Consider the following 15,468-nt stretch of genomic DNA (forward strand, 5'->3'; position numbering starts at 1 on the left):
AAAAGACAACCACTATCGGATGTCTATCCAATCTAATCAATAAATCACGTGGCTAAAATAATTTAAAGGACACTGGCTCCTCCCTCAATACCAGCCCAGAGAAGGTGTTGGAGACACAGCCGGGAAGAACACCTCCTGCCCCTCCAGGGTTCTCCCTACAAGAACCAGGACTCGGTGAAAGGCAAGACCTGGAGGGACTTCATGCAGTCCATGAGGCCGAGAGGGGCGAACCCACCAAACCCCAAATCTACCCGTACACACATTTCAATATATTGTACTGTATTAGTATACATTATTATTTAACTTGTATGAATATTATTAGTGCACGAGAATAATAATAACAGGTATTTATCTGTAGTTATCTGTAGCAGATACCAGGTCCAGACAACAGGTCCAGGACCATAACTTTTCACGAAGAGGGTTGAAACAAGAACATGTAGTTATACCAAGAATGTGTCACGCGACTGGAAGTATCGGATAAGACACGCTGACATCTGTTCAATAAAAAGAAAAACATGTTTCCGCCCGGTCTCGAACCGGGGACCTTTCGCGTGTGAGGCGAACGTGATAACCACTACACTACGGAAACTGATGACAAAGATGCGTTCATGTACGAAGTATAATACTTCCACTCTGTCACTTCGGGGTATGGCGTGTGTATAATGTTTAAATAAGGCTGTAACATAACTACATGCGCTGTGAATCCTTTCTGACTGTATATTTTGTGTGTATTTCAATCCGGGACCTTTAATAATCACTACAAGACGGAAACTGATGACGGTGTAACGTTCAGGTACCGAATAGTAAGACGTTTTTGCATTTTATAATTCAGCTGTGTTTTTTCAATAACATATCTTGAACTCATCCCTTTGACTGTCTTCAATTCAGGGGCATTAATACATATAAATATAAATAATCAAACATTTAGATATATGTACGCTTACACATCTGTACAATACACACATGTTGTTTTGCCTTAATATAAGTACATAGGAAGCATCATGTTTGGAGATTAATGTATTATACGGCTCATTGTTTCAAGTAAGTTATGAAAAACAATAGATGTCGGCTCGTTTCAATCATCTTTGAAAAGATAATCAATAATCAATACTCATTGTGTAAAGAAAACATTCGCATTTTTTTTTTATATTGAAGGAAAAAAACTAAAGTAGATTCATGATGTGAAATGAGCTGAATCCTGCAGGTTGTCTTCCCTGAATCACTCATTTTCTTTCCCGGTTGACTGATTTCCGACAGCACTGGAAGGCAGCATACGTCCGTATCGGCGGTGTAATAGCGCCCCCCTGCGGCCAGAGAGAGATAAGGTGCAGGAAACACGACAGTGAAAAGATTCCCTTTCAGTCACAACAATAACAATGACCACAAAGGGACACAGACTGATCACATGACGGACACACGTGTTAACAATTGTTGTTGAAAGTCAAATTACCACAAAGGGCCTCTAAAATGACCATGAAGGGACACGAAATAACCACAAAGGGACGCACAATGACCACAAAGAGAGCCACAACTTAGACAGAATCAAAACGTGCACAAAGGGTGAGACCTTTATGAAAAAGAGACGCAAAATGACTTCAAAGGGATGCAAAACCACCACAGAAAAGACTCAAAACAAACAGACAGAAGCAAAAATATCCACAAAGGAATATAAAATGACAATGAACCACAAAGGCACACAAAATGAACTCAAAGGGACACACAATGATCACAAAGGGACACACAATGACCTGAATGGGACACAAAATGATAAAAAGGCACACAAATAACCTCAAAGGGACACACAATGATCACAAAGGGACACACAATGACCTCAAAGGGACACACAATGACCTGAAAGGGACACACAATGACCTGAAAGGGACACACAATGATCACAAAGGGACACACAATGATCACAAAGGCACACAAAATGAACTCAAAGGGACACACAATGATCACAAAGGGACACACAATGACCTCAAAGGGACACACAATGATCACAAAGGGACACACAATGACCTCAAAGGGACACACAATGAACTCAAAGGGACACACAATGATCACAAAGGGACACACAATGACCTCAAAGGGACACACAATGATCACAAAGGGACACACAATGACCTCAAAGGGACACACAATGATCACAAAGGGACACACAATGATCACAAAGGGACATACAATGACCTGAAAGGGACACACAATGATTAAAAGGCACACAAATAACCTCAAAGGGACACACAATGACCTGAAAGGGACACACAATTATTAAAAGGCACACAAAATGACCTCAAAGGGACAGTTTCTGTATTAACAGATCTGTCAATCAGTCTGATACTGGGCGGGGCTTCATGATGACCTCCTGATCTCTGATTGGTTCTTTAAATTACAGTAGAAACATAAAACACAAGATTTTTAAATTGTTTTTTTATTAAGAGTTTCTCAACTCTGTACTGAACAAACAGAAAAGTCCAGTGTCACACCCACACGCACACACACACGCACATGCACGCACACACACGCACGCACACCGTGTAAACTTCCTCAAACTTGCTCCACCACTTCCTCTGGCTCCTCTCGGACTTCCTCCTCTTCATTAGCTCCGCCCGCCCGCCTCGCACTGAGATAGAAATCTGCTGTCCCCCCTGCACACACGCACACACGCACACGCGCACACACTCACACACATGCAAACACACTAACACACGCACCCCAGACGCGGAGCGGGACTGAGCGGAGCTGCGTGCCCGGAGAGGAGGACTGATGACCGGTGAGTCTCTGCTTTTTCATCCGCCCGGTGCTCCGGGATCAGCTGTGTGTGTGTGTGTGTGTGTGTGTGTGTGTGTGTGTGTGTGTGTGTGTGTGTGTGTGTGTGCGTGTGTGTGCGTGTGTGTTTCCTCTCTCTGTCCAAACTTTTTATCGATCTCGGCTTTAATTCCCGTCCGCAGACGGATCAATAACCTTGTTTGTTTGTTTGTTTGTTTGTTGAAGCTGCTGCAGGAAACTGTAGATGAAGTGCGACCACTCCCAGTGTGTGTGTGTGTGTGTGTGTGTGTTCGTGCGTGCGTGTGTGTGTGTGTGTCACTCACTTCTTCTTTGCTCTTTAACATAAATTCAATGTAAAAGTATTTCTAACAGAAATACTGTGGAATGTATCAGAAGAGAGTATTTGGGGTAAAGTGAAATAGTACCTGTAATACTACATCAACATTATGAGCATATATATATATATATCACAATACTGTAGTATTATATTCTCAGAGTACTAATACTAAATACTTCAACAACACGTTAATATTAAGAATATCATAGGAATCACAAACTGCCTTTTTGTTGTTTTTGGACATAACAAAAAATCAATGAAAATAAAAAATGAATAATGAACGGCAGTAAATATTATTATAGATTAAGGGCCAACTAATACATTTGGGAATCCTAGTAGAATATAAGGAGCTCTAAAATGACCAGAATGTATATTATATTATAATAAGGAGCTCTTTCATAAGTGCCGATGTTGTATTAAAGTATGACTCATTATACAGCAAGTGTTCTCAGTTTTAGTCCAATATTCTAGTGTTTTAGTCCTGATTTAATTTGATATTATCTGGTATTTTAGAGGCTTTTTATCTCCCTGGTTTGGTCCAATCTTCTAGTGTTTAAGTCGTAGTTCTGTCCAATATTCTCTAGCCCTTTTGCCTCGGTTCTTTCCCATATTCTGATTTTATATTCCTAGTTTGGTCCGATATTCTCAAGTGTTTCAGTCCTGGTATGTTAGCCCTAATTATGTCTGATATTCTGTGGCCTTGTGGCCCCTGGTTTGATTTGATATTCTGTGGTTTGGTTGCTTGGACCAGTATCATCTGCTGTTTCTTTCCTGTTTTGGTCCAATATCGTTTGGTCTGTCAGTCCAGGCCCAATATGTTCTAGTATTTTAAAACCAGGTTTAAACCAGGTTTGGTCCAATCTCCTTAGCGTTATAGTCCTAGTTTGATCCACTATTTGCTGGTGTGTTAGTCATAAGATTGGTGTAATAGTCTTGGTTGTTTTAGCCCTGATCTGGTTCCATAATCATCAGAGTTTAAGACCAGAACTATGTTTTTTTTGGGGGGTCCTCAAGCAGACAGACACTTGCAAAGCAGGATGTCTGTGGCTCTGGTGTTAACGTCTTGAGTGCTCCTTCGGTGTAAACTGCAAGTCAGACTCGGTCTCGGTAAACAACACTTCCTTCACACAGGCTTCTGCTGGATGAACACAGCGTCGGCCGAACCCTTCCTGTTTCGGTTTCAACACAGACCAGTTCCTCTTTGGCCTGTGTGTGTGTGTGTGTGTGGGGGGGGGGGGGGGGTTTGGGGGGTTTGGGGGGTTAGGAAACGTTGCATGCTGAAGGTAAACGTGGGGGACTTTAACTCTGTCGGCCTCAGTCGACTGCGAGATTTAAAATGAAAGAGAAAACGAACACCGTCAGTGAGCAAACCGTCTGTCGCAGACGTTCGCAGCGGTCTACAGACCCACCCACTTCCTGCTTCCACTTTGACCCACTTGTTTCTCACTGTAACCGAGTGGTGACAGTCTTCGCCAATAGGTCCAATATTCCCGGTTTGGTCCAGTGGTCTCTGTCGTCTTAGTCCTGGTTTAATCCAATATTCCTTGGCGTTTTAGGAAGTTTGATCCAATAATCTCCAATGTTCCAGCCCCAGATTGATCCAATAGTTTCCAGTGTGATTGGTCTCAATATACTCTGCCTTTTCAATCCTGGTCTGATTCAATATTTAGTGGTATTTTACTCTCAGGTGCGTTGGTTCAGTATTTTCTGGTGTTTTAGTCCTTTGTTTTGGTCCAATAATCTCTTGGACTACTGTCTGAGTTTACCACAACATTCCTTGGTGTTTTACCCCCAGTTTTGTCGAGTAGTCTCTGTGTTTTTAGTCTTGGTCTCTATAATATTCCTTGGTGTTTTAGGAAGTTTGATCCAATAATCTCCAATGTTCCAGCACCAGATTTGTCCAATATTATCCAGTGTTTTAAACGCCACTTCGGTCTAAATATACTCTGCCGTCTTAGTCCTGGTTTGATCCAACATTGGGTGGTTTTAGCCCAAAATGGTTCCAGTAGGTCCAGGGTATTAGTCCTGTTTCGGTCCAATATCTTAAAAGAATTGAGGCGTTTTAGTTTTAGTCCTGGTTTGGTTTCATGTTCATTTTTGGCTTTGCCCTGTTTTAGTCTGAAACAGCTGTGTTCACATGAACATCTGTGTTGTTTGAAATGTTTCTGTTAACAAGGACTAGGGGGGGGGGGGGGGGGGGGGAGTCATAAATCTAGTTCATTCTTTCATATTTGGTCCACCACCTGGTTGAAGTTGTGCAGATGTACACAAACTCTTTTCTTTTTTAGTCCGTCATCTTGCAGAGCAGGTGTTTCTTCTCTCAGGTGGAGTTTTTACAGATTCTGTAAACCTCAAAGCTCCGGATTTTAGAGATTTATTTTTTTTTTTAACCTGTCAGCGCTTCAGCTGCGAGATGACTCGGTTCCTCTGTGGGGTCGGCAGACTCTTCCTAAACAAAATATTTAAAAGAAATGCAGAAAAAGAACACAGCTGACGAGACGGAACTGAAGCCGTTCGTTAGTTCCTGAAACACTGAGACGACTGGCTTTCAATGGCTCTGATCACATTTTAACGTTAACTCGCCACAAATCCTCAAAATCGTGGACAAAATGTTAGTTTTAGATATGCATATAAACTCCAACGCAGGCACAGCAACAGACCACTTCCAGGTCTGTCGCATGACGACCCATAGACGTACAATGGGAAAGAGACGCCTGCGACGTTTTGGGGTTAATCTACTCAACTTTTTCCTTTTTGTTTTTTAAAGGAGTAATTTGTTCCCTCAATCAGGGAACTGGTGCTGTGCATTTTGGTCTTGTTTATGATATTGTGGGTTTGCAGCTGTACACAAAGTATAACAAATGTGCTCCATCTTTACAACCTGCAACGCATGAATGCATCAATAATTATAATCCAATAATTTAATATATAATATTCTAAAATAGGCCCTTCAGCATAATGAGTACTTTTGGTGCTTTGAGTATATATTGACGCTCAGACTTGTGTACATTTTACTTAAGTAAGATTTTGAACCCATGACTTTTATTTTCTACGCTGAGATAATTCACTCGACGACAAACCGGATGAGAGACAATAACGTTTTGATTCCCACAGAAACAGAAGCTCGGAGTTCTGTATTTAAGCTCCGACTTCTCTTTTAAAGGATTCCTTCAGCTTTTTAGTGTCACGGTTTTGCCAATTCAAGCAAACGTTCTCATGCCTCTAACATATGAGGTATGCTAATTATTAACACGTGGATATGCAGGCAAGAACATTTTGGAGGTGAAGTTATACGAGTAATATTATTACTGTTATAGTATTTTTATTGATTATTGTTTTCATTATTAATAATGTTTTATATATATTTAAATTTGTATTATTTACCCGTTTCTGACTGTTATTTTAATTTTTATTAAAATGTATTTAAATAGTTGAATTATATAGTTATTTAATTACATTTTTTTGAAGAATGTTCTTCCAGTGACTTTTTATATGGAAAAGAAGCGTGGCTTTTAGTTTATATTAGTGCATGTGAGAGTGCCTTTCAGTGCATGTGAGTGTGCCTTTCAGTGCATGTGAGAGTGCCTTTCAGTGCATGTGAGTGTGCATGTGAGCGTGCCTTTTAGTGCATGTGAGAGTGCCTTTCAGTGCATGTGAGTGTGCATGTGAGCGTGCCTTTTAGTGCATGTGAGCGTGCCTTTTAGTGCATGTGAGTGTGCCTTTCAGTGCATGTGAGTGTGCCTTTCAGTGCATGTGAGCGTGCCTTTTAGTGCATGTGAGTGTGCCTTTCAGTGCATGTGAGTGTGCATTTCAGTGCATGTGAGCGTGCCTTTTAGTGCATGTGAGTGCCTTTCAGTGCATGTGAGCGTGCCTATTAGTGCATGTGAGTGTGCCTTTTAGTGCATGTGAGTGTGCCTTTCAGTGCATGTGAGCGAGCCTTTCAGTGCATGTGAGCGTGCCATTTAGTGCATGTGAGCATGCCTATTAGTGCATGTGAGCGTGCCTTTTAGTGCATGTGAGCGTGCCCCACTGATTAGCTGGCTATGCACTGCTCTCATACGGCCTTCACACTGTTAGCTCCATCAGCGCTGTTGCCGTCGTTAGCGCTGTTAGCGCCGTTAGCTTTCCGCCATGTTGAGAGCCCTGCGGAGGCAATGGATTGCTGGATGCAATGGATGTTCTAAAGTTACAACCGAACTCGACCGGGAGCCGATGAAATAAAACACAACGTGCACGATCAGCTTCAGATCTCCTCTCAAATTGCTCTCGCACACGCCGAGAGAGGAAGGTTTCTTTTACACAATGGCTGCGCGGCAGATTACAGGTCGCTGATCTCGATCCTTCTTCCTCTTTTGCCTCAACGTGTTTTATTCTTTCTTCCTCTCACAGTTTGACTCCGTCAGCACGCCGCCCCCCCCCCCCCCCCCCCCCCCAGACATGAAGGGTCCCCCCATTCACTTCCAGGCAACAGACGTTAGAGGAACTGCAGCCAAACAGAGACGCGAATATTTAAAGCGACGTATTTTAAACCGTCAGTAGCTTTTCAAAAGGAATCGGTGAATATAATCAGCGTGGAGACGACTTTGGGTTCTCCAGCTTTACTGAAGTCGCTGCATTATTTCAACATGAAACCACAGTGAGACGACATCTGAGTTACAAAAGGACATCTTTCAACACTTGAAATGTTTCTTTCAGGTGAATATTAGAAATGTTTATTCTGGATTAATCCGCCGCTGAAAATAGTCAAGATAAAAGAACCAATCCGAGAGTCAAATACAGGGTTACACTCTTGAGGTCATGTTCTGAATATTTTTCCTCCGCCATCAGAGGTCAGAGGTCACCGTTCCTCCTCGCACCTCAACGTCTAAAAGAAAACGACATGGAGGAGGGAGGAATCGGCGGGAGAAAGTGAGACAGTGTGAGATCAGAGGTTAAAGCTTCCAGCAGGAGTGAGATCAGCCCGAACCTCCGCCCAGAGAGAGAGAGAGAGAGAAAGAGAGTGAGAGAGAGAGAGAGAGAGAGAGAGGGGGGAGGGCGGGGTCGGCGTCCCCAGAGTCTGGGTTGAACCACGTTCTCTATCCAGACATCTGGAGAGAGACACGACAGAGTTACTATTTTACTGTCCGGAACACAATCCACCGTAAATATGTTCATCTGATCACTTTTCACTGTCGACGCCTCACTCTTTGTCACTTTCTTTGGTACACAAAGCTCAAACTAAGACTAATCAGAGCCTTCAGAGAGACACTTAAATATGCATCAAAACCTTCTTCTTCTTCTTCTTCTTCTTGCACTCAGGAATATAACTTCTGGGGGACTCAGATCTTGGTCTTGGTGGCTTGGACGTGGTCTTGGTGACTTGGACGTGGCCTTGGTGACTTGGACGTGGTCTTGGTGGCTTGAACGTGGTCTTGGTGACTTGAACGTGGTCTTGGTGGCTTGGACGTGGCCTTGGTGACTTGGACGTGGTCTTGGTGACTTGGACGTGGCCTTGGTGACTTGGACGTGGTCTTGGTGGCTTGGACGTGGCCTTGGTGACTTGGACGTGGCCTTGGTGACTTGGACGTGGCCTTGGTGACTTGGACGTGGTCTTGGTGACTTGGACGTGGCCTTGGTGACTTGGACGTGGTCTTGGTGGCTTGGACGTGGCCTTGGTGGCTTGGACGTGGTCTTGGTGACTTGAACGTGGTCTTGGTGGCTTGGACGTGGTCTTGGTGACTTGAACGTGGTCTTGGTGGCTTGGACGTGGTCTTGGTGGCTTGGACGTGGTCTTGGTGGCTTGAACGTGGTCTTGGTGACTTGAACGTGGTCTTGGTGACTTGGACGTGGCCTTGGTGACTTGAACGTGGTCTTGGTGGCTTGGACGTGGTCTTGGTGACTTGAACGTGGTCTTGGTGGCTTGGACGTGGTCTTGGTGACTTGGACGTGGTCTTGGTGACTTGGACGTGGCCTTGGTGACTTGAACGTGGTCTTGGTGGCTTGGACGTGGTCTTGGTGACTTGAACGTGGTCTTGGTGGCTTGGACGTGGTCTTGGTGACTTGGACGTAGTCTTGGTGGCTTGGACGTGGTCTTGGTGACTTGGAAGCGGCCTTGGTGACTTGGACGTGGTCTTGGTGACTTGAACGTGGTCTTGGTGACTTGGACGTGGTCTTGGTGACTTGGATGTGGTCTTGGTGGCTTGGACGTGGTCTTGGTGACTTGGACGTGGTCTTGGTGACTTGGACGTGGCCTTTCTGGTTTGGACGTGGCCTTGGTGACTTAAACGTGGTCTTGGTGGCTTGGACGTGGCCTTTCTGGCTTGGACGTGGCCTTGGTGACTTGAACGTGGTCTTGGTGGCTTGGACGTGGTCTTGGTGACTTGAACGTGGTCTTGGTGACTTGGACGTGGCCTTGGTGACTTGAACGTGGTCTTGGTGGCTTGGACGTGGCCTTGGTGACTTGGACGTGGTCTTGGTGACTTGAACGTGGTCTTGGTGGCTTGGACGTGGTCTTGGTGACTTGAACGTGGTCTTGGTGGCTTGGACGTGGTCTTGGTGACTTGGACGTGGTCTTGGTGACTTGAACGTGGTCTTGGTGGCTTGGACGTGGTCTTGGTGACTTGGACGTGGTCTTGGTGACTTGGACGTGGCCTTGGTGACTTGAACGTGGTCTTGGTGGCTTGGACGTGGCCTTGGTGACTTGGACGTCGTCTTGGTGACTTGAATGTGGTCTTGGTGGCTTGGACGTGGTCTTGGTGACTTGGACGTGGTCTTGGTGGCTTGGACGTGGTCTTGGTGGCTTGGACGTGGTCTTGGTGGCTTGGACGTGGTCTTGGTGGCTTGGACGTGGTCTTGGTTACCCTGAACACGACATCGGTGACTCGGACTTGAACGTGCTCGACTTGGTGGTTTACGGACCCGACAGCTACATCGAGGGTTTGGTCCACCTTCTGTAAGTGAAGGTTGTGGACGAAATAACAAATAATACAAAACCAAGCACGTAAATGTAAATATAGTTTTGTGTGTGTGTGTGTGTGTGTGTGTGTGTATGTGTGTGTGTGTGTGACTTTAATTCAAATCTGTGTGTGTTTGAGTGAGCGTGTGCAGATTAAGATCTCTGTTTTGTTTGGAGACCGTTTCCTTCTGCAGAGATGATTTCCATAAACACAAATACGGACAACCCCCCCCCCCTCTACCCCCCACCACCCCCCCCCCACCCCCCCACCCCCCTCTACCCCTCCCCACCCCCCCCCCCACCCCTCTATCACCCCCTCCCCTGCAGCCAGACGATGGGATGTCACGTGTCTCTGAACAAACTGTGTTAACCGAAAAGGAACTGAAGTGTCGAGGAATCGAGTGAACCAATCAGACTCTCCAGGTTGTTGAAGGGTCAGAGGTCGGAGGTCGGAGGTCGTCATGCAGAGCATAAAGTGTGTGGTTGTAGGTGACGGCGCTGTGGGGAAGACCTGCCTCCTCATCTCCTACACAACCGGAGCTTTCCCCAAAGAGTACATCCCCACTGTGTTCGACAACTACAGCAGCCAGGTGTGTGTGTGTGTGTGTGTGTGTGTGTGTGTGTGTGTGTGTGTGTGTGTGTGTGTGTGTGTGAAATTTTTTTTTTATTTCATTGGTTGTTTATTACTATTCAATTTGTTTCAACGCTACCTGTCTGTCTGTCTCTGTCTGTCTGTCTAGGTGAGTTTAATAAAGTTGGAACCGAAAGCCATTTTCATTATTGATTCATACGTAAACATTGATGGAAGATTCGGTAGAAATCAGTTTGTTAGTTTCTGATATTCAATACAAATCTCTGACCAGGTGTGTGTGTGTGTGTGTGTGCGGTGCGTTCAGGTGACGGTGGACAACAGGACCATCAGTCTGAACCTGTGGGACACGGCGGGTCAGGAGGAGTACGACCGGCTGAGGACGCTGTCCTACCCGCAGACCAACGTCTTCATCATCTGCTTCTCCATCTCAAGCCCCGCCTCCTACGAGAACATAAAACACAAGTGGCATCCAGAGGTCAGAGGTCACAAATCTACCCGGCAACAGAGGCAGACATTTATTTGAGTTTTAATGGCCCTTTTTACAGCTTTTTACGTTTAATTTGAAACGAGAGCGCTTTAATTTCCTGCTTTTTAAATGAATACATTTCTGGGTCTTGAAGGCATCACTATGAGGTCTCGGCACACGACGCAAGCAATGCACATAGTTTTTGTATTGAAAAATGTATGAAATCTAATTTAATTTACTTTGTGGTCTAAAAACAATTCATCATGTCATGTGGCTTCACAATTAGTCGCCATAATTCTGTAAACATTTTTAAAAACACGTACCAGCACTGATTAAACACGTTGAGAGGTTTCCCCTGATTTCCAGTCTTTATGCTAAGCTAACAAGCTGCTATTGGGCAGTAGCAAATCTTATTTATTGCGTGTCTCTTTGAATCTGAAAAAATAAATGAAAACAGGTAATTATTTAGTATTTTTGTTGGCATCAAAAAAAGGAAATAAAGTATTTTTTTCAGATTTCCTGCCTATATTTAAGCTATAATTATTTCGTATTTAGTCATATTTAGACAAAAATACCAGGATGTTGAGTATTTCCGGACATTCTGACCCACAATCCTTTGAGCAGCAGACATATGAGCAAGAGGGTCAAAGGTCACGGCTATGAGGAAGTACTATGTTGTCCCAACTGAATATATATACCGCATGCAAAGAGTGCGTATTTTGTACGGGTGGCTGCGGTATGTCGTAAAAAAAAGAAATATAAAATACTGGAACACAGCTTTACAGTGTTTATTAACGTTGTGTTCAGACACACGGGCAGAGGAGCAGAAAAATATGATTTTTAAAAATTGTATTATCTATTTCAAGATGAAAATAAGAGAAAAATGGTTGAGTTTCTCTTATTGTTTTCAATAAAATAATTGAACCGACTTCCCCTTCGTCTCCAGGTGTCTCACCACTGCCCCGGCGTTCCCATCCTCCTGGTCGGCACGAAGAGCGACCTCCGGAACGACCCCGAGACCCAGCGGAAGCTGAAGGAGCAGAACCAGGCGCCCGTCAGCCACCATCAGGGCGCCGCCCTCGCCCGCCAGATCCAGGCCATGCGCTACCTGGAGTGCTCGGCCCTCAACCAGGACGGCATCAAGGATGTGTTCGTCGAGGCCGTGAGGGCCTTCCTCAACCCGCAGCCCGCAGTCCAGAAGAAGCCCTGCGTCCTGCTGTAGGCCGGGAGCCTCTGAAACGCCACATCCAGCCGGTTCCCGTGGCAACGCCGCCCGAGAGACTGTTTGAAGAAAAGAAACTATGCTAGAAAATTGGCTTTTTTTTTTTTTTTAATACGTTTGGTTAGAATTTTAGAAAAAGGTAGTTTGGGGCTCAATGTTTGAATTCCGGGGGAATTTACAGGTCTTTTTTTGGGGGGGCTGGGGGGGGGGGGAATTAATTTAAAGCATTTTTAATGCTGTAATGAACTTATAGCCTTTGAGAAATTATTAAAATCCAAATGAAAATCCAATGTCCCCAAATCTGTCGTTTTAAATGCTGACGACGTCACTTTTATTATTTGGTCTGAACGTGTTTTTAAGTGTCATAACGGTGAGCTGCTTTCATGTGGTCTTGTTTAGTGTGAGCTACCAGTCCCAGTCTAGTCCTGGTCCTCTATAGACCTCCATCAGTAAACCAGACCACCAGAGAGAAGGTGGTCTGGTTCTATAGAGTTCTTCTTAGTGCCACCTTAGTCCTCATCAGAGCCACCGGGTCGGATTCTGGTGAAACCAGATGACATCGTGCAGGTTCACAGGAACCTCCTTCGGGCCTCCAGCAGAGACCAGTCCGCCGTGGACAGACCAAGATCCAGCAGAGACCAGTCCACCGTGGACAGACCCAGGACGTATTGCTGGACACGCTGGAGGGAAGGGGGGCACGGGAGAACCAGAACCAGGGCTGAGACTGTCAGACCCTGCTGCAGTAGAATGAGAGGTTTTCTAAAAGGACACTGGTGCTCAGAGACACTACCACTTTAGTCCACAGGGGGCGCCAGAACCAATACAAGTTCCTTGTAGAAGCTGTAAGTAAACTGTTTGTAGATTTGATGTCAGGTGACTTGCAGTAAATCTTTTGGCTCTTTCTGACCAGAAGAACACAATTATCTTCCTTCACTGATTTTAATTTAAGTTTTTTTTAAACTGTCTTCACAAACACCAGAACAGAAAACTTGTCTCTTTTTTTTTTTTTTTTTAAAGCCTGACTTCATCTAATACTCAAAATAAGTCACACTGACTTATGAATAAGTCATGGCGACATTAAACTTCCTGTTTGAATCCCCCAAAGCGTTATGGGAAATGTAGTTCCATAAATTAATCCACCAAATATACACATGAGAAAGAATAATAGTCTATATTAAAAATAATATATATTTTGAACTTTTTTTTCTGATGCAAAGGTGTTTGAAGTGGCGTATAGATTTAGTCTGCGTTGAAAACGCCTCCGCTATCAGAGGATGGGCGGGGCGGACAGGAAGCAGCTCAGGTGGCGTCATGAACTGATGCAAATAAGGAAGTTCAATAAATGGTTGTTCACACTAAGAATTTACTGTAACTGTGTTTACGTGCACCTTAATGTTCTTGAATATAATCTTCATTACTGAAACCTTGTTTTTTGTCTCAGAATGTGGTCGGTGTCATGTTTTCAGATTAAGGAACCCACCCGACGCCTCATGAAACCGTTTTAAAATGCACCAAAACCCGAAAGCTCGACGTCTTCTCTTACAAACTCAACTAGACGATATAAATCATTTTGTTGGAGCCCTTTCACACCTGCCTCGAAGACGAGATGACGGAGGAACGAAGGCGATGACGAAGACGAGATGACGAAAGGAACGAAGGCGTTGATGAAGGAACGAAGACGAGATGACGAAGATGAGATGACGAAGGAATGAAAACGAGATGACGGAGACGAGATGACCAAGGAACGAAGACGAGATGACGACAAGGAACAAAGACGAGATGACCGAGGAATGAAGACGAGATGACGGAGACACCGAAGACGAGATGACGAAGGAACGAAGACGAGATGACGACAAGGAACAAAGACGAGATGACCGAGGAATGAAGACGAGATGACGGAGACACCGAAGACGAGATGACGAAGGAACGAAGACGAGATGACGACAAGGAACAAAGACGAGATGACGGAGACACCGAAGACGAGATGACGAAGGAACGAAGACGAGATGACCGAGGAATGAAGACGAGATGACGGAGACACCGAAGACGAGATGACGAAGGAACGAAGACGAGATGACGAAGGAATGAAGACGAGATGACAGAGACACCGAAGAGGCAGATGACGAAGGAACGAAGGCGTTCACGAAGGAACAAAGACAAGATGACGGAGACACCGAAGACGAGATGACGAAGGAACGAAGACGAGATGACGACAAGGAACAAAGACGAGATGACCGAGGAATGAAGACGAGATGACGAAGATGAGATGACGAAGGAATGAAAACGAGATGACGGAGACACCGAAGACGAGATGACGAAGGAACGAAGACGAGATGACGACAAGGAACAAAGACGAGATGACCGAGGAATGAAGACGAGATGACGGAGACACCGAAGACGAGATGACGAAGACGAGATGACGAAGGAATGAAGACGAGATGACAGAGACACCGAAGAGGCAGATGACGAAGGAACGAAGGCGTTCACGAAGGAACAAAGACAAGATGACGGAGACACCGAAGACGAGATGACGAAGGAACGAAGACGAGATGACCGAGGAATGAAGACGAGATGACGGAGACACCGAAGACGAGATGACGAAGGAACGAAGACGAGATGACGACAAGGAACAAAGACGAGATGACGGAGACACCGAAGACGAGATGACGAAGGAACGAAGACGAGATGACCGAGGAATGAAGACGAGATGACGGAGACACCGAAGACGGGATGACGAAGGAACGAAGACGAGATGACGGAGGAATGAAGACGAGATGACAGAGACACCGAAGAGGCAGATGACGAAGGAACGAAGGCGTTCACGAAGGAACAAAGACAAGATGACGGAGACACCGAAGACGAGATGACGAAGGAACGAAGACGAGATGACCGAGGAATGAAGACGAGATGACGGAGACACCGAAGACGAGATGACGAAGGAACGAAGACGAGATGACGACAAGGAACAAAGACGAGATGACGGAGACACCGAAGACGAGATGACGAAGGAACGAAGACGAGATGACCGAGGAATGAAGACGAGATGACGGAGACACCGAAGACGAGATGACGAAGGAACGAAGACGAGATGACGAAGGAATGAAGACGAGATGACAGAGACACCGAAGAGGCAGATGACGAAGGAACGAAG

The 15,468-nt window shown here is 45.1% G+C and overlaps 1 protein-coding gene and 1 non-coding gene across 3 annotated transcripts; one reads left to right on the top strand and one right to left on the bottom strand.

Annotated features, from left to right (window-relative positions):
- Window positions 1-516: 516 nt before the first annotated feature.
- trnav-cac lies at window positions 517-589 on the bottom strand. Its single transcript has one exon. It is a non-coding gene; the product is annotated as a tRNA-Val (tRNA).
- Window positions 590-2,597: 2,008 nt separating this feature from the next.
- rhogb (ras homolog family member Gb) lies at window positions 2,598-12,604 on the top strand. Of its 2 annotated transcripts, none has more exons than XM_034550139.1 (4): window positions 2,598-2,770; window positions 10,527-10,627; window positions 10,934-11,104; window positions 12,042-12,604. In XM_034550139.1, the coding sequence occupies exons 1-4, from the start codon at window positions 2,764-2,766 to the stop codon at window positions 12,315-12,317; spliced, it is 555 nt and encodes a 184-aa protein (XP_034406030.1). In that variant the 5' UTR covers window positions 2,598-2,763; the 3' UTR covers window positions 12,318-12,604. The 2 variants fall into 2 exon arrangements, with proteins under 2 accessions (XP_034406030.1, XP_034406029.1); XM_034550138.1 differs by having other exon boundaries at window positions 2,616-2,770; window positions 10,365-10,627.
- The last annotated feature ends 2,864 nt before the right edge of the window (window positions 12,605-15,468 follow it).

Source organism: Cyclopterus lumpus, chromosome 14, assembly GCF_009769545.1.
Source record: "Cyclopterus lumpus isolate fCycLum1 chromosome 14, fCycLum1.pri, whole genome shotgun sequence".
In the NCBI taxonomy this organism is placed as follows: domain Eukaryota; kingdom Metazoa; phylum Chordata; class Actinopteri; order Perciformes; family Cyclopteridae; genus Cyclopterus; species Cyclopterus lumpus.

Bases quoted from the DNA above. Each gene is read 5' to 3' on its own strand.
- rhogb (XM_034550138.1), top strand. From the start codon at position 10,499: ATGCAGAGCATAAAGTGTGTGGTTGTAGGTGACGGCGCTGTGGGGAAG. The intron at 10,628-10,933 runs GTGTGTGTGTGT...CGGTGCGTTCAG, and splicing joins TCGACAACTACAGCAGCCAG to GTGACGGTGGACAACAGGAC. The intron at 11,105-12,041 runs GTCAGAGGTCAC...CTTCGTCTCCAG, and splicing joins AACACAAGTGGCATCCAGAG to GTGTCTCACCACTGCCCCGG.